The sequence below is a fragment of the Aquarana catesbeiana genome, linkage group LG03 (genome assembly GCF_042186555.1).
Source record: "Aquarana catesbeiana isolate 2022-GZ linkage group LG03, ASM4218655v1, whole genome shotgun sequence".
In the NCBI taxonomy this organism is placed as follows: domain Eukaryota; kingdom Metazoa; phylum Chordata; class Amphibia; order Anura; family Ranidae; genus Aquarana; species Aquarana catesbeiana.
The window spans coordinates 125,589,822-125,608,192 of NC_133326.1; the positions used below are offsets into that span (position 1 = coordinate 125,589,822).

Consider the following 18,371-nt stretch of genomic DNA (forward strand, 5'->3'; position numbering starts at 1 on the left):
GGAAAAGTCCTGCCAGCAGCTTCTTAGGAGCGGTGTGTTTACCGCTCCTCCACCGCTGCTCCCCATTGAAATCAATGGGGGCAGCGCTGGGATACCGCCGGCAAAACGCTGATATTGCGGCGCATTGCGGGCGGTTTTAACCCTTTCTCGGCCACTAGTGGGGGGTAAAAGCGGCCCGCTAGCAGCCAAAATGCGCCGCTAATCTGACGGTAAAACACCGCTAAAAATAGCAGCGTTTTACCGCCGACGCTATGGGCGGCCCGGTGTGAAAGGGCTCTTATGGGGAACTGTGTCAAATGCTTTTGCAAAATCCAGATACACCATGTCTAGTAGCCGGCCTCCTTTTATCTAGATGGCAGCTCACCTCCTCATAGAAGGTTAATACATTGGTTTGGCAAGAACGATTCTTCATGAATCCATGCTGATTACTGCTAATGATACAGTTTTCATTACTAAAATCTTGTATATACTCCCTTATCATCCCCTCCAAGAGCTTGCATACTATTGATGTTAGGCTAACTGGTCTGTAATTCCCAGGGATGTATTCTGGCCCTTTTTTAAATATTGGTGCTACATTGGCTTTTCTCTAACGCTGGCCAATGCACCACAAACTGGCTGTTAGCCATAATTGTCCATTGTCAGTAGCTGGTTCATTAGCTTTTTTTGTACCTGATTCTCTTGTGCATAAACTATAGAAATAAAATTCAGTGTATTTGCAAATGAAACAATTCAAATATGAAGGAAAAAAACACAAACAATCGGTTTACTTTGTTGCCTTTAAAATGTTTATTTACCGCCATCTAGTGTTAGAAAATCAAATTGCTTTAATAGAATTTTTGGTCAAAGAAAATACTATAGACTAGTTAGAGGATATGCAGACCTGTGTAGAAATTCTACATATATATGAGGAAATTATTTAATCTGAGCTCCATGCAAACAGCTAAATGCGCGGATGCAATACACATAGAGAAGCAGTTTTACCAGCAAGAGGATGTGTGTTTCTCCTCTTCCAGCTCTGAGACTTGCACAGCTTTAACACACTTTACAGCCCTAGTTATTGGGGGAGAGACCCGAAATATCTTTGCTGCTGCTTAGTAACACGAACAGTTCTCCTCCCTGTGACTGGACAGTGAACGGAGAAGCAGCAAACTAGTGAGCACCTCTCTCTGGCACTCTGAATTCCCTCTGAACTCAGCATGCTCCACTCCTGCAGAACTGATTGTCCCCTTGTGCGGTTTCTCCCTTTTTCAGTCTGAGCTCTGTTGTACAGGGACAGCAAGAAGCTGATACCAATTAAAATGTAAGTACTGCTTACATTCAAAAACACATTTAAGCATGAATGGATGAATACAGAACCAAATTAGTGTATGCCATTCATATCTGCCTAAAGTTCAGCTTTAATATAGGAATTTTGTTTTTCTTGTTGTAGGTTAGGCATAGTCCTAATGATAGCTGTGATGCTAGCTCAAGTTGTGGCAGCTCAGTTCTTATTTCTTCAAGACAAAATATTACCAACTGACAAGAGCAAACCATTGGCCATCAATAACAGGTAAGCCTTTTTATTGACAGAGCTACTTTATTATTATTTATTTATGGTTTATGTTCTGCTAGAGATCAAACCAACCAGAATTCACCCAAAACTTAAAGTGATAATAATCCCGAAACAATTATGTGTTATACTGGAGCTTACCAGTTTGTAGATGGGGTGGCTGCATTCGTTTTCTTTTGTTTTTGAAAAGCAGGGAGAAAAAACAGCCAGGTAGTAAAGTAAAAGAAGCACACATTACACACAATACACATTGTTAGGCACACAGTTAACCCCTTCCCAGCCAGTGTTATATTATTAATACAGTGTCAGTGTAAGTATTATCACTGTACTGGTGTCTCCAGTGACATCAGTGTCAGTTGATGACCCTCCCAGATAGTGTCTGTTAGTGCCAGTCACTGATCACCACCATTGTAGTATAACGTCTTTAGCTGCGTAAATTCCAGTATACAGTATACACCATAGTTTGTAGACATTATGGCTTTCGCACAAACAGAATAATATACACTTATTGGGATTCTTTTTACCAAAAACATGTAGCAGAATACATTTTGTCCTCAGTTTATGAATTTTTGATTTTTTTAATTGCAATTTTTGATTTGTTTTATACAAATTAAAAAATATTTTTTTTATTTTAATTTTCTGGTCTTTTTTCAGTTATATAATAATAATAAAAAAACAGTGGTGATCAAATATCAAAAAAGAGCTATATTTGTGTGAAAAAAATGATAATTTCATATGCGTACAGCATTACATAACTGTGCAAATTGTCAGTTGTCTGACAGACGCGAGTGAGGAAAAGCCGATCAACAGCTCTTCCTATTTACACCGTGATCGGCCGAGATTGGACATGGCTGATCACGTAGTAAAGAGTCTCTGACAGAAACTCTTTACCTAGATCAGAGTTGCGGTGTGTCAGACTGACACACAGCAACAACGATCGCCGTGATGCTCGCCCCCGGGGCAAGTGGTTAAGCAAGCTCATAGTAAAAGTTACTTTCTGAGTTCACCATAACCTGTGTCTTTTACTGTGGTATTTACTAGGGTTGTCCCGATACCGATACTGATACTGATACTAGTATCGGTATAGGGACCGATACCGAGCATTTGCGCAAGTACTTGTACTCATACAAATGCTCCCGATGCCAGGTCAGATACCTGGGAGAGATAAATAAAGCGACCCAGCGCAACCGGAAGTCAGCGGGCAGAACAACAGAAGTGACGCTCCGAGACGAGGTCGGCGGATGGACATCCATACACCCATCTTGGTACACCCTGCACTCGGCAGCAGTAAGCCAGCAGCGGACATCTTGTTACACCCAGCCCATGTAGTTCGGAGATAGCCGCCGCTGCTTTTATGTGGCCGAGTGCAAGGAGTACCAAAATGGGCCGTCCCAGGCAGCCTTTCCTCATGGCATTTCGGTGACTGCCCATCAGTGCCCATAAATGCCACCTATCAGTGCCCAATGCCCATAAGTGCCACCTATCAGTGCCAGCCATATATCAATGCCATCTATCAGTGCCAGCCACCTGTCAGTGCCACCTATCAGTGCCAGTCATCAGTGCCATCTGTCAGTGCCTGCCATCCTATCAGTGCTCATCAGTGCTGCTTAATCAGTGCCACCTATCAGTGCCCATCAGTGCTGCATATCAGTACCACCTAATTTGTATTGTGTTTGAAAACTGTCACATGACATAAAAAAAAATAAAGTAATCGGTAATCAGTATCGGAGAGTACTTGAAAAAAGTATCGGAACTCGGTCTTAAAAAGTGGTATTGGGACAACCCTAGTGTTTACACTACACTACTGCCAGGTGTGCCAGTGGGGTTGAGTCTGTCCTTGGGGTTAAAGGCAGAGTAAGGAACCAACAATATTCAAGTGGCTCTTGCGAGGGTAGCGCTACAGTAGTAATAAGAACAATATGACTGGTGGAAAGGGCAGAAGGGGGTGGGTGAGTGGCACAAATTTTCTCTGTAGCAGCACCTGCAGTTACCTCTCACAGAACTGGAGGACAGCCACTCAGGACAGTGTCCAGTGGCTGGTAGGGGGCATTGCATGGAGGATTTTTAGTACAATCAGCCACCTGCAGGTAATGGGATACACATCATTATACCACTCACACCAATAACTAATGAATATGATGCTGTATCCAAAAAAAAAAACAACCAAACAAAAAACTAGACTTTAGCTTTAAATTGGTATGAAAAACAAAAGCACAGTGGTTATCACTCCCACCTAGTAGCCCAAGGATCATCAGTTTGAATACAAACCATGGCACTACCTGCCTGGAGTTTGCATGTTCTCCCTGTGCCTCCCACACTCCAAAGACATGCTGGTATGCCTTTTAGCTCCTGTTTAAATTGTCCCTACTATGTGTATGTATGAATGTGAATTAGGGACCTTAGCTTGTAAGTGCCTTGAGGGCAAGGACTGATGTGAATGTACAATATATATATGTAAAGCGCTGCATAAATCGATAGCCCTATTTAAGTACCTGTAATAAATATAAGCAAACATTATACTGCATCTTAATAATTCTTAGATGTGATGGCTGTATTTGTGTTGTTTTTAGGCTTTCATTCTTTTATTTTCACCTTGTGATCTGGCCAGTAAGTCCGTTTTCCAAAGAAACAAGCTGTCCTGAAAATGGAGCAGATAGAGGGTTAAGGCAAACCATTTAACACTGACAGGGGTGCTTGCAACGATCTGGTTTTATCTAAATCTTTTATCCCAAAAGAAAAATAAACGTTGTAACTGCTTACAAAGTATTAGCTGGAGTCAATTTGTTAGTGTTTTAAAAGACTGACAACGCTGCTGTCCAAAGGTGTCACTTCTTCATACAGAGTGAAGACACTCTACAGGAGGTGTGCAACTGGCCAGATCACCAGGTGAAAACAGAGGGGAAAAAGCCTAAAAAACAAAACAGAAAAAGAACAAATGCAGCCACCACATCTACTGATTGGTGAGCTGCAGTATATTAAATTCTTGGTTTTGGGTTTAATACAGCTGTAAGCAATTGCTTTGCATGGGTAAGTCTCAGAATGTGCATTTCTACGAGTAAGGTTATGTTGTCGTGTTTTTTTTATAATTTCACACCTAGCAAATTGTGATGTACTTCTTTAGTTCATGTTGTCTGTAGTAGCCCAAATCTTATTCTTTTTCCTAGGAGGGGATTTCAGAATTTTAGCTACTTCTTCATGTTCTACTCAGCTATCCTTGGTTTGGGCTCATGTTTGCTCCGAGTCATATTTAACGTGTTCCTGGGGAGCTGGCTACTGGCTAGGATTGATCGTCCACTTTTCCCAAGAGGATTTGAAGGAGCCGATATGGGTGGGTACATTCAGTTTTTGTACAGCAGGGGCGGACTAGCCATTGAGCCACTCGGGCACTGCCCGAGGGCCCTGCGCCACTAGGGGGCACCATCAGGGTTGCCAACCTCAGTAAAACCGGGGACAGTATGTATAAATCTGTGTTTTTTTTTACATCTGTCTGTGTATACTGTGTGTACATATGTGTATACTGTGTGTACATGTATGTGTATACTGTGTGATTGTATACTGTGTGTGTATACTGTGTGGCCCCATAATCTCCGATTGCCTGGGGGCCCTGATAATCTCCTATTGCCCGGGGGCCCCATGAGTTATCAGTCCACCCCTGATGTACAGTAATGTTTTGTGTGTAATAGATCTCTAAACCTTATTTTATCTGCATGCTGCTTGTATTTAGATCATATGAGTTTGAGGAAACTACGCTTGAATTGTTTACCATGAAAGCAAAGTTTTCAACATGATTCGTTTTTGAGTTGAGGTTGATTTACTAAATGAAAATAGACTGTTCACTTTGCAAGGAAAGTTTAACTTTGTAGGGGAATTTTTCCTAGAGTTTAGTGAATGAGCTTTTATCTAGACATGTGCAGTTCGTTTCGCTCCAAATTAATCTTTGGACAAATTTTTCATTATGCGGAGATTCAGATATATTCAAATACCCGAATTACAGTATAAGCAAAATTTACTGAATGCTCCAAATAATGAAACTAAATTTATCTGAATTTCTGAAATTCAAATCGGATTTTACATCAAATTCGAACAGTAAACATATTTCTGAAATCAAAGACTGTGTGTGTTATTAGAGTACCATTTCAAAATAATGCTGTTCTTGTTAAGCCAAAAGGTGATTTAAAGAGTCATTGTAATCATTTAGTGAACGTTTCGAATCAAGAAATAAAATATATATATATATATATATATATATATATATATATATATATATATATATATATGTAATAATGTAATACTGACATATAATCACACACATAGGTTGGATTTGATGGACTTGTATCTTTTTTTAACCTCACCTACTATGTAACTATGTGACTATATATAATTCGGTAAATTCGAAAGAAAATTTGAAAAAAGACAAAACTAATTCCGAATACAAATTGAACGAATCAACCAAATTTAACTAAACAAAATAACTAGATCAACTAATCTAATACAAAATTAATCACATTTTTTTCGTCATGCCCATGTCTACTTTTATCATCCAATTATGTACAAGCAAAAAAAAGCTGTTTTTTTTTTACATTTTCCCTGCATGTAATTGGCTGTTCTTTGCAATATGAAATTTCACCACATTCACTAAGCTCTGGGGAAAATTCCCTTGCAATGTGCAACTTCCTTTGCAAAGTGAACAGCCTATTTTCCTTTAGTAAATCAACCCCAATATCTTTGAACTCTGCTACAATACATATCCTGTTTTCGACCATATTCACATGCACCCCAATAGTCAATTACTTCATTCTGTGTATGTAAAAGAAAATCTTTCAAAATAAAAATAAAAACGTTTGTCAAAGGACTAAACTACACAATGGGACAGAGTTTTACTAAATGCACAAGACCGTAATAAAAATTGCTACTGTCTTCTAATTTAGCCCTTAAAAAGAAAACTTCCTCCCCGACTATTAGGCCCCGTACACACAACAGTACAGTAGATACTGGCCGACATTTAGCCCGTGTCTACGGGTCCTTGTTTGACAGAAGCCGATCTTACGGCCTGTTTCTGTCGACCGAGCCTGCTAGAAAACGAGCAGCCGATCGGTATCCAATCAATGCTCGTAGCCAAAGGCTGACTGGTGTGTTCTGGTGGGGGTTGGGTTGGGTCTCCTTGTCAAAACACAATAGCTCAGTGGGGAGATTGCTGTACTATAACCACATTGTTAGTACAGGACCTCCTTTTAACCTCCCTGGTGGTATGATTATTTCGGATTTTAGGTGCTGAAAGCGGTACAATTATTTTGCATGGAAATTTGGCGTTTTATATTGTAGGCCTGTAATTCTTAACAATAACACACTTAAATCTGTCCAAACAAGAGACTAGTAGATATCCCGGGTATGATGAAGTTTGAAACACAAAAACATAAATTATAATATAATAAATAAATATAAATAATTTAAAAAAAAAATAATATAATAATAATAAAATAAATTTCCTCACGATTCACTATCGCTCAATTCTGCAAATGTTCTACTTTACTATCGCTGTTTTCTAGCTAATCTAAAGCCACTTTTGACGTAAAGGGACACTTTTTGGTTGCTATGGACAATCTCCAGTTTCCAGGCAGAAAGAACAGTATATATAACATAAAACTGCATGCAGGGTATGGGCCAAAGCACTGGGGACAAAAGGGATGTGAAATAATTTCACACAGTACTGTAATCTGTAAGATTACAGTACTGTATGTGTTATGGTTTGTACATTTTTAAAAATTTGCCGCCAGGCTCCGCCCACATGCGTTGCGACGCTTGCAGGGAACAGAGCCTGGCACGGAGAGGCTTGGGAGGAGACAGAGCCCGCAGACACAGCGGGGGACATCGCAGGATCCTGGGGACAAGGTAAGTAACGCCGCACCAGGATCCTGCAATGTAATCCCGAGTGTAGCACGGGGTTACCGCTAATGGGACTGAAATTTAACCCCGAGCCACACTCTGGAAAACCGTCAGGGAGGCTACGCTCCTCAAAACTTTATGACAAACAGGGGCGGACTGACCATTCGGGCACTCGGGCATGGCCCGAGGGACCCATGCCACTAAGGGGCCCCATCAGGGTTGCCAGCCTCAATAAAACCAGGGACAGTATGTAAAAATCTTTTTTTTTAAATCCCAAGATTATAGCTGCCCCGCCTCTCCAGTACCTTTTCAGTGTGTGTATGTGTATTCTGTTTGTGTATACTGTTTGTGTATATTGTGTGTCTGTGTGTGTATACTGTATGTGTGTGTATACTGTGTGGCCCCATAATCTATTGCCTGGGGAACCCATAATCTCCTATTGCTTGGGGGCCCCATAATCTCCTATTTCCTGGGGGCCCCTGTCAGGAAAGGCTTTCCAGCAAACGTTCTAGCTATCTGGGTGCTAGAAGAATGCCTGTGCACAGAAAGACTGTCTGGCGCATGCGCAATAGCGCGAATAGCGGTGTGCGGGGAGCGCGGGAACGCACACGCGCTCCTTGTGACAGCACTTGGCACCAAGATGCGCTGTTTAAAGGGGACGATGTCTTGCTGCCTTATTGTCCGGTCTACAGCTTTTCCTGAAGACCCTTGCTGCCCTGTTACTTTGTTACCTGATCTATTATTTGACTTGGCCTGTTCCTGACTTCTCCGCTTGCTGCCTGCCCTGATCCCGGCTTAGACTTTGACTATTCTTTGGCTTGCCCTTCTGTACCTGATCTGCCCGCCTATGTTTGACCCGGCCTGTCTACATCCTGCTGCTGGACTACAGTATACCTTCCTGCTGTCTGCCGCATCCAGCCTCCTGTCTACATCCTGCTGCTGGACTACAGTACACCTTCCTGCTGTCTGCCGCATCCAGCCTCCTGTCTGCATCCTGCTGCTGGACTACAGTACACCTTCCTGCTGTCTGCCGCATCCAGCCTCCTGTCTGCATCCTGCTGCTGGACTACAGCGCACCTTCCCTCTGTCTACTGCATCCAGTCTTCTGCCTGCACCTTGCTGCTGGACTACAGTGCACCTCCCTGCTTACTACAGGATCCAGCCCTCTACATCAGCCTTCCAGTCAGGCACTTGTGCCCCTTTGTACTCTCGAGTCCCTGTCAACACTACCAGGGGTTCCCGAGTCAGAGGTATACGAGAGGCTGTTCCCTGCATTCTGGGCTCTACTACCAGGTACGTGACAGCCCCATAATCGCCTAGTGCCCGGGGGCCCCATAATCTTCTCCTATTGCCCGGGGGCCCCATAATCTCCCATTGCCCTGGGGCCCCATGAGTTGTCAGTCCGCCCCAGATGACAAATGTCCTAAAATTTACACTATGCCAAACACTCAGTCAAAACTCAAGTTAGTTGTATCTGTGGAATGAGTTATGTTTAAGAAGACATTGATAATGCTGACCAGGGCTTTTTTCCAGCCAGAATGTGGCGGAAGTTCATTCAGCTGCCTCCGGCTTTCACCACTGTCACTTTTGTGTTTACAAGGATGGTTTTCCTCTTGGGGACCTCTCACAGATCCCTGCTTGCCCTGCACTCATGACAGGGACAAGGCAGATGCAGTGTGGGATGAGGCATCATGTGGTAAGCTCTGCGATCCCTATCTGTGCCTGGGTGTACAGATGCCAACCAATGATCTCTATGCAAGTGAGAGAGGCTGAGCCGCCTACACTGCAAGGAGGTACTAGAGCCGGTCCGGGCAGGTGAAATGTGAGGAAGCTTTTGGGGGTGGAGAAGAGATGAGGGCTGTGGAGGGAGATGTGTATTGAAGTGGGGCATTGGGGAGTGTGCTGCAGAGGTCAGAGCCAAGAAGGGGTGGAAGGGAGATGTGAACAGCCTGCGACAGAGAACCCTGCACTATGTACAAATATGTACACCCGATACTGCACTCTGTGCATAGGGCACCCCTAATACTGCACCTTGTACATAGCACACCTCTGAACTTAGCACTCTGTGCATAGGGCACCCCTGAAACTGCACATAGCGCATCCCTGAACTTTCCACATAACGCACTCCTGGTATATATTGTCCCTTTAACCACTTTCCACCAGCACTATAGCCATAAGGTGGCAACAGCGCAAGCCTCCAAGTGCCAGGAGGGCATCAATAGAAGTCCTCCCGTGATTGTGCTGCAGGCTGGCGCGCTCTGTGATCGAAGAGTCCTTCGAACTTGGCCAATCACTGAACAGGGTAAAGACCAATCATAGCGGCCCTTTAACACGTGATCAGCTGTCAGCCAATGACAGTTGATCACTGACGTAAACAAAAGCCGGTTATGGGCTTTTTTTCTCCTCATGATCAGTGTGAGAAGAATAGAAGAAAGCCACTAATCGGCTTCTGTTACAGGGACATCGGTCCCAATCTGTGCCCGGCAGTGCTGCTAATCAGTGCCCACCAGTGCTGCCACCCAGTGCCACCTATCTGTCCCTTATCAATGTCACCTATCAGTGCCCATCAGTGCAGCCTCATCAGCGCATCAGTGAAGGAGAAAAATTACTTGTTAGCAAAATTTTATAACAAACTATGAAAAAATTGTTTTTTTTTCAAAATTATAATTCTTTTTTGTTTCTTTAGCAAAAACAAAAAAAACCCAGTGGTGATTAAATACCATCAACAGAAAGCGCTATTTGTGTGAAAAAAATGATAAAAATTTAGTTTGGGTACAGTGTTGCATGACCGCGCAATTGTCATTTAAAGTGCGACGGCGCTGAAAGCTGAAAATTGGCTTGGGCAGGAAGGGGGTAGAAGTGCCCCAGTAAGCAAGTGGTTAAGATTCTTCCATTGTTGGCCACACCCACCATATGATTCGGTTCAATGGGGGAGTTGTGTGGTTGAATTCCTGCACCTATTATCTTTGTAAAATACCCTGATACTTAAACACAAATCTGTCTGAAAAACATATTTTTAATAAGATTTATAAAAAAAATACATACAACCTCTCAATATTCTACGCTTAGGACAAAGTAAATAAAATGAGAATGATACCATGTAATTCCTTTAGGATTGCTGCCACCATAAAATATTGAAAACAAATATTCAAAATATATTTAAATAAAGAGAATAAGACTAATTATTGTACTGTCTAGTAGCACAACCAAATTCAATACATCATAAATATAAAAGTGCAAACAACCAAAGCAAAAGTATCAATAACAGTGAAGTCCATATAATGTTCATAAATGCATGCACACATCAATCCGTGATATCTTCATGAACTTGAACAATCAATATTCTTATTAAGATTTCTGTGCAACTCTCCAATCCTCCACCATGGTGCAAATAGTGTATACAGCTGTCACATGTCACCACACGCACCAGAAATAACTGCCTCTCATTTAACTGATTGGCAAAAAAAAAGGTATTCAAAAGGGTCCCCTTTCATGCAGCTCTGCTCTTTTAAGAACACTTAATCTAATCCCCATAATCTCCATTCTTATACAGTATTGGGGCTTTTAAAAGTTTTGATCATGTGTGAATGAACTTAATACAGCTGGAGGTCTCACCGTCTCAGTCACCACCTGGCTGGAGGAGAACACCCTCCATAGCATTGCCTGTGTTACTAGGTCATCAATTTAAAAAAATATATATTTGTGCATATGAAATGTAATAAAGGATACAATGTAGAGTATTTTATGTAACAATTTGCGTGGCATGTGTTTCTGGCACCTACAAAATCCCTCATTTAGGATGTTTTTAGAGGGATGTGGTGCCCAATGGCCACAGCTTGTACCAGCAAAATTTTAATGTAACTATTTTTTACTTCCACCACTTCTCATGAATGAACCTTTTTAATTATGCTTATTTCTTTTCTTTACAGGGTATAATACATGGACAGGTATGCTCCAGGTGGATCTTTACCACACTCATCCTGTTACTCTGTCCTTTTGTCACCTTCTCACACAAGAAGTATCTAGAAAATCTCATGCAAGCCCAGGTAATAATGGAACTGTATGTCATATTGTACAAACAGAATGATTCACATAGATCGTTTTATTTTGATTGCATTTGTCACCATATCAACTTTGTGCAACATTTCCCTACAGCGAAGTGCACCAGTTTAAAGCGGAGTTCCAGCCGCTTTTGTGTTTATTAAGAGTCAGCAGCTACAAAAAGTGTAAAAAACACACACTTACCTGTCCCAGGATACAGTGATGTGGTCTCCTAAACCCTCAGATCTGTCTCTCCTTTCTCCCTGGCATAATGGCATTACAACTGTGGGCACCCAGCTGTGACAGCTTGCAGCTTCACAGTCAGGTGTGCACTGCGCATGCGCGAGCCGTGCCTCCTTAATGGTCAGGTAATCTACTGGCACCTGTGACGTGTCCCGGAAGATTGCAGGGAGGGAGGGGGAGAGGAGAACTTCCACTCGAGTCGATTCAAACACTGACCATAATTAAAAGGGAGGTTTGTCTCATGTATGCAGGCCACACTAATGTGGCTGGGTTAGGACTACATTTGCTACTATCCTTCAATTACTATTCATGTCATTCATTTTACAAGTCATTGCTGTTCTAAGAATTAGCATTATTACTAAAACACTACCATGAAATGTGGAACAAGTCTTGCTGCATTAGGTCTGTAAAGGCTGTACCACTCCTCATAATTGCTCATCATGAGGTAAACACTGTAGATAAAGCAGAGCTCCACCCGAAAGGGGAAGTTCTGCTAGGCGCTCTGATCGAAAGTTGGAGCAGGTACCTGTCAAAGCTAGGTACCCGCCCCCCCCCCCCCCCCCCCAAAAAAAAAATCATGCTAAATGTGGCACAGGATGGGGGGAGGAATGTTTAAAGCAGAGCTTCCCCTTTTGGGTGGAGCTTCACTTTAACTACAATGTTTATCTCATGATGAGCAATTATGAGGAGTGGTACAGCCTTTACAGACCTAATGCAGCAAGACTTGTTCCACATTTCATGGTAGTGTTTTAGTAATAATTCTCAAACAGCAATGACTGGAAACTGAATGACATGACTAGTAAATGAGGGATAGAAACAAATGTAGTCCTAACCCAGCCACATTAGTGTGGCCTGCATACATGAGACAAACCTCCCTTTTAATTATGACCAGTGTTTTACCTCTACTGTCTTCTTCATGTCTATTTTGTGTAGAAAAAATAGTAGTACTGATAGAGTACGATAATTTGCTTCTTTGCTATAGCGAAACCCTTGTCATAACCATCAAACTCAAATGTGGATATCATTAAAGCAAGTGTCAGTATAATACATGCTGGACTTTGGTTTGTCCTTCTCTCATATCTATCTGTATCTATGAACCTTGAGAATATGTACTTAACCACTTCTATACAGGGCATTTTCACCCCCTTCCTGCCCAAGCCAATTTTCAGCTTTCAGCGTTGTCGCACTTTGAATAACAATTGCGCGGTCATACAACACTGTACCCAAATGAAATTTTTATCATTTTTTTCCTCACTAATAGAGCTTTCTTTTGGTGGTATTTGCTCACCTCTGCGGTTTTTATTTCTTGTGCTATAAACAAAACAAGAGTGACAAGTTTGAAAAAAAACCCAATATTTTTTACTTTTTGCTATAATAAATATCCAAATTTTTTTTTTTTTAAACAAATTTTTTCCTCAGTTTAGGCCGATACGTATTCTTCTACATATTTTTGGTAAAAAATATCGCAATAAACATATATTTATTGGTTTGCGCAAAAGTTATAGCGTCTACAAAATAGGGGATAGATTTATAGCATTTTTATTATTATTTTTTTTTACTAGTAATGGCGGCGATCTGCGATTTTTAGCGTGACTGTGATATTGCGGCAGACACATTGGACAATTTTGACACATTTTTGGGACCATTCACATTTATACAGCGATCCATGCTATAAAAATGCATTGATTACTGTATAAATGTGACTGCCAATGAAGGGGTTAACCAGGAGGGGGCGCTGTAGGGTTAAATATGTTGCTAGGGAATGATTCTAACTGTGGGGGGAGGGGACTCACAAGGGGAGGAGTCCGATCGGTGTTCCTCTGTACAAGGAACACACCATCGGTCTCCTCCCATCTGACAGGACGTAGATCTGTGTGTTTACACACACAGATCCACGGTCCTGCTCGGGTGCCCGGCGGACATCGCGGCCGCCAGGCACGCGCATCGGGACCCAAGCAATGCGGCCGGCACGCACGCGCCCCCTGGGCTGCCTGGAAGGCTGCGCCGTCATATGACGTCGGCCCAGAACAACAGCTGCACTGTCCCGCCGTCATATGACAGCGGACGGGCAGCAAGTGGTTAACTACTGCATAAACCGTTAAAAATGGGTGAAAAGGAGAGATATATACATATATACACACACACACACACACACACACACACACACACACACACTATCTCACAAAAGTGAGTTCACCCCTCACATTTTTGTAAATATTTTATATCTTTTCATGTGACAACACTGAAGAAATTAAACTTTGCTACAATGTAAAGTAGTGAGTGTACAGCTTGTATAACAGTGTAAATTTGCAGTCCCCTCAAAATAACTCACACAGCCAATTAATATCTAAACCGCTGGCAAACAAAGTGAGTACACCCTTAAAATTTCCAAATTGGGCCCAATTAGCCATTTTCCCTCCCCAGTGTCATGTGACTCATTAGTGTTACAAGGTCTTAGGTGTGAATGGGGAGCAGGTGTGTTAAATTTGGTGTTATTGCTCTCACTCTCTCATACTGGTCACTGGAAGTTCAACATGGCACCTCATGGCAAAGAACTCTCTGAGGATCTGAAAAAAAGAATTGTTGCTCTCCATAAATATGGCCTAGGCTATAAGAAGATTGCCAAGACCCTGAAACTGAGCTGCAGCATGGTGGCCAAGACCATTCAGCGGTTTAACAGGACAAGTTCTACTTAGAACAGGCCTTGCAATGGTCAACCAAAGAAGATCAGCACACGTGCTCAGTGTCATATCCAGAGGTTGTCTTTGGGAAATAGGCATCTGAGTGCTGCCAGCATTGCTGCAGAGGTTGAAGGGGTGGGGTAGGTCAGCCTGACAGTGCTCAGACCATACAGCGCACACTGCATCAAATTGGTCTGCATGGCTGTTGTCCCAGAAGAAAGCCTCTTCTAAAGATGATGCACAAGAAAGCCTGCAAACAGTTTGCTGAAGACAAGCAGACTAAGGACATGGATTACTAGAACCATGTCCTGTGGTCTGATGAGACCAAGATAAACTTATTTGATTCAGATGGTGTGAAGCGTGTGTGGCGGCAACCAGGTGAGGAGTACAAAGACAAGTGTGTCTTGCCTACAGTCAAGCATGGTGGTGGGAGTGTCATGAGTGCTGCCGGCACTGGGGAGCTACAGTTCATTGAGGGAACCATGAATGCCAACATGTACTGTGACATACTGAAGCAGAGCATGATCTCCTCCCTTCGGAGACTGGGCCACAGGGCAGTATTCCAAAATGATAATGATCCCAAACACACCTCCAAGATTACCACTGCCTTGCTAAAGAAGCTGAGTGTAAAGGTGATGAACGGAAGGTGGAGGAGCGCAAGGTCTCTAACATCCACCAGCTTCGTGATGTCATCATAGAGGAGTGGAAGAGGACTCCAGTGACAACCTGTGAAGCTCTGGTGACCTCCATGCACAAGAGGGGTAAGGCAGTGCTGGAAAATAATGGTGGCCACACAAAATATTGAAACTTTGGGCCCAATTTGGACATTTACTTTTGTTGCCAGCGGTTTAGACATTAATGGCTGTGTGTTGAGTTATTTTGAGGGGACAGCAAATTTACACTGTTATACAAGCTGTACACTCACTGCTTTACATTGTAGCAAAGTTTCATTTCTTCAGTGTTGTCACATGAAAAGATAGAATAAAATATTTACAAAAATGTGAAGGGTGTACTGACTTTTGTGAGATACTGTATCTATTATATTGCAGCTTACCGATTCTTAGATGTGATGTCTGCATACATTTTCTTTTTTAAGTTTTCTTTCTTCTATTTTCATCTGGTGATCCAGCCAGTAAGTCTGTCGTTTTTCAAAAGAACAAGCTCTCTTCCCAATGTATTTGTTTACAGGGATGAGACAAACTATTTAAGGCAGATAGGAGTGCTTACAATGATCAGTTTTTAATTATTCATGAAAAACCTTTATCCCAAAAGTAACTGATTATAATGAGCTGGATTTTGCCTTTAATTTGTTAGTGTATTCATATCTGATAGTACTTTTAACTTCCCCCTCCCCCAAGACTGACAATGCTGCTGCCTGCTCTGCCCCGCCCCCTGTGCTTGTTCATTCAGAGTGGGGCAGTCTAATACAGAAGGTGTGTTACTGGCTATATCACCATAGAAAAACAGAGGGGTGAAAACCTAAAAAAAGAACACAAATGCAGCCAACACATCTAATCATTGGTATATAGAAGCATATTACATTTTTGGCTGTAATGTTGATTGAGAAAGTTTAGTTCCACTTTAACAGAGAAATGTGAATAGTTTGTGATATAACCCGCTTGTATAATACCGGTAAATATTGACCATCTTCTCTTTTAAATCATTTTGAAAGCATTATTGCTATTTCCCCCCAAAAAATCACATAGTATCAAAATTTTCATTAATCTGTAATATAAGACTCTATAAATTCTTTATTTCAGATGTGCTGATGGACTGCAAAAATAGACATATAAGGACCAAGTGGCACTTAGCATACACTCTTATTAATAACCCCGCACTAATACTAAACAGAAAGCGGAGCTGCTGCCGCGCTATTGTTGGTTCACAAAGTCCGGAGGTTTTACAGAGGTTACTAGTGTCTGCTTTACAGTGCACTGGCAGAAAATGGATGCTACCAGAGAAGGCTATGGAAAATTCAGCATCAACAGACCTTACTGTCCAGATAGAAACTGTTCCTGAATAGATGGTGAACACAAACTGATTAAGGAATTATGTGAACTCAGTTGATGAAAGCATCAAAATTTATTGGGGTGATCTATTTCCTTATTAAAAAAAAATTTAAAAAAATAGAAAAAAAATAGAGACAATATCAAAAAATATTCTGACCTCTGCAAAGGGAAAGCTTCTCTATATGGAACGGGACAGGGGAGAAGCAATGGATGCTGCAGAATGGCAAAGATTGGCCCAGGGAGCCACAAAATCGATCACAAATACATCTTTGATCAAAGCGAACTACAAGGTCTTACTGCGGTGGTACATGATCCCCACTAGATGCGCCCAGAGGGTATCAGGCCCCCCCCCCCTATGTTTTAGAGGGTGTGGACAAAAGGGAACAGCATATCATACCCAGTGGACGTGCCCAAAAATCTGCAGGTTTTGGTTTTGCACCTATAACTTTACAGGTACTAACCTAACCAAATATCTGCGACAGGCATTACCTCTGCCACCCCGCAGAGGGACCCCTGAGGCCCACCCAGCACCTAAAAGCATTTATCTTTATAGTGAAAAGGATTACGATAGCAAGATTTTGGAAATCCCTCAAAATACCCTTCAATCTTTGTCCTGGATAATGTTCAATTAACATCTCTCTGCCATTCTGCAGTATAAGATGCCCAGATTTGAAAAAAACTTGGGATCCCTGGATCGCTTACCTGAAGGGAACCACCTCACCAGTATCCTAGTGAACTTTTTAGAGCTGCAGGGAGTACTTGCTGCTTTTTCTCTTTCCCTTTCTTTTTCCTCTTCTTACCTCCTCCTCTTCTGTATTACCCATTTGTGACAGTTTGGGAAGGGCCATGAGACTGCAGGACAGTCACCATGGACCATATACCCTGCCTGAGAGCTGATTATTTTGTTTGAGAGGGTCTGATGGAATTGGGTTGGGGTGCCCCCTTACCTTCTGGGAGGGAGACCCCCAGTTCAGCAGACTCTCTTTAGCAAACATGATATTTAATATTCAGGAATACGGTCACAGCCCTAATTTTCCATATGCTGGACTCTATGGATATGATGATGTGTGCAAGCTATGCTATTGTACTCTGGTATTTTTCTTGTATTGTACCATTTTACTTTTGTATTGTTAAAACATTAATAGATTGGAAAAAAAAAAAAAAAAACTGAAAAGGTTGTTTGTTTTACTTACTTTAGTTTTGAAAATGACCTTGGAATAATTAAAGATGCTCATTATAATATGGAATACTTATTCATACAACTGGTGCCTAAAAGTTCATGTCCACTAGGATTTGCAGCTGAAGTTCTTTATTCCTTGTACGAATTAAAGCAACGGCAAAAGCAGCTCAGAGGAACTCAGAAGGTATTCACAGGCAACTCATAGGAAGCTCAAAAGGAAGCTGCATACTCTTAGCGGCATTTGGTTTGCGCCTGAGTCTGGTAAATCATTGGACTTCAAAAGAAAGCCAATACACAATGGACATGGGCTGTACCTGTCACCATGCTCACAAAATTATCAATCATAATTATTTCATGAAACATATATCCTATACCTCTATAAATATATAACTCCGCTCCCAATTGTTGAAATTTTAATCAAAATCTTTATTCCATATAGATTAAAAATTATTCCACAAACATATAACATAAATGGTTAAAAACAACCTGCTGCCTCAAATCCACCCATCCAACCTATAATATTAAAGTATAGATGTATACATAAAGTCTTCAAATGACATAGAATAGCAAAATTTCTTGAGGTGGCCACCAGAGGCAATATAAAAAAAATGATGAAAAAAGTATAATAAAAAAGAAAAATTTTTTTCCAGAAGACAAATAAAGTTGGTGGTAAAAGCCCACTGTAGCTGTATCAAGCTGGCCCTGCTTCAAAAAATGAAAATTATGAACACTTTCTCAAATCATAGTGCTGAAGATTCCATAGGTAGGTGGATGTAATTCAAATT

General features: G+C 41.7%; 1 protein-coding gene across 2 annotated transcripts in view; it reads left to right on the plus strand.

The window, feature by feature from the left end:
* The window catches only part of LOC141131647 (stimulated by retinoic acid gene 6 protein-like), a 101,835-nt gene extending 85,301 nt beyond the window's left edge, over window positions 1-16,534 (plus strand). For both annotated transcript variants that reach the window (XM_073619177.1, XM_073619178.1), the window contains 4 exons: window positions 1,430-1,549; window positions 4,714-4,877; window positions 11,362-11,478; window positions 16,158-16,534. In XM_073619177.1, the coding sequence (XP_073475278.1) occupies window positions 1,430-1,549; window positions 4,714-4,877; window positions 11,362-11,478; window positions 16,158-16,420 (664 nt within the window). In that variant the 3' untranslated portion in view covers window positions 16,421-16,534. The remainder of the gene's footprint in view (window positions 1-1,429; window positions 1,550-4,713; window positions 4,878-11,361; window positions 11,479-16,157) is intronic.
* Window positions 16,535-18,371: the final 1,837 nt, after the last annotated feature.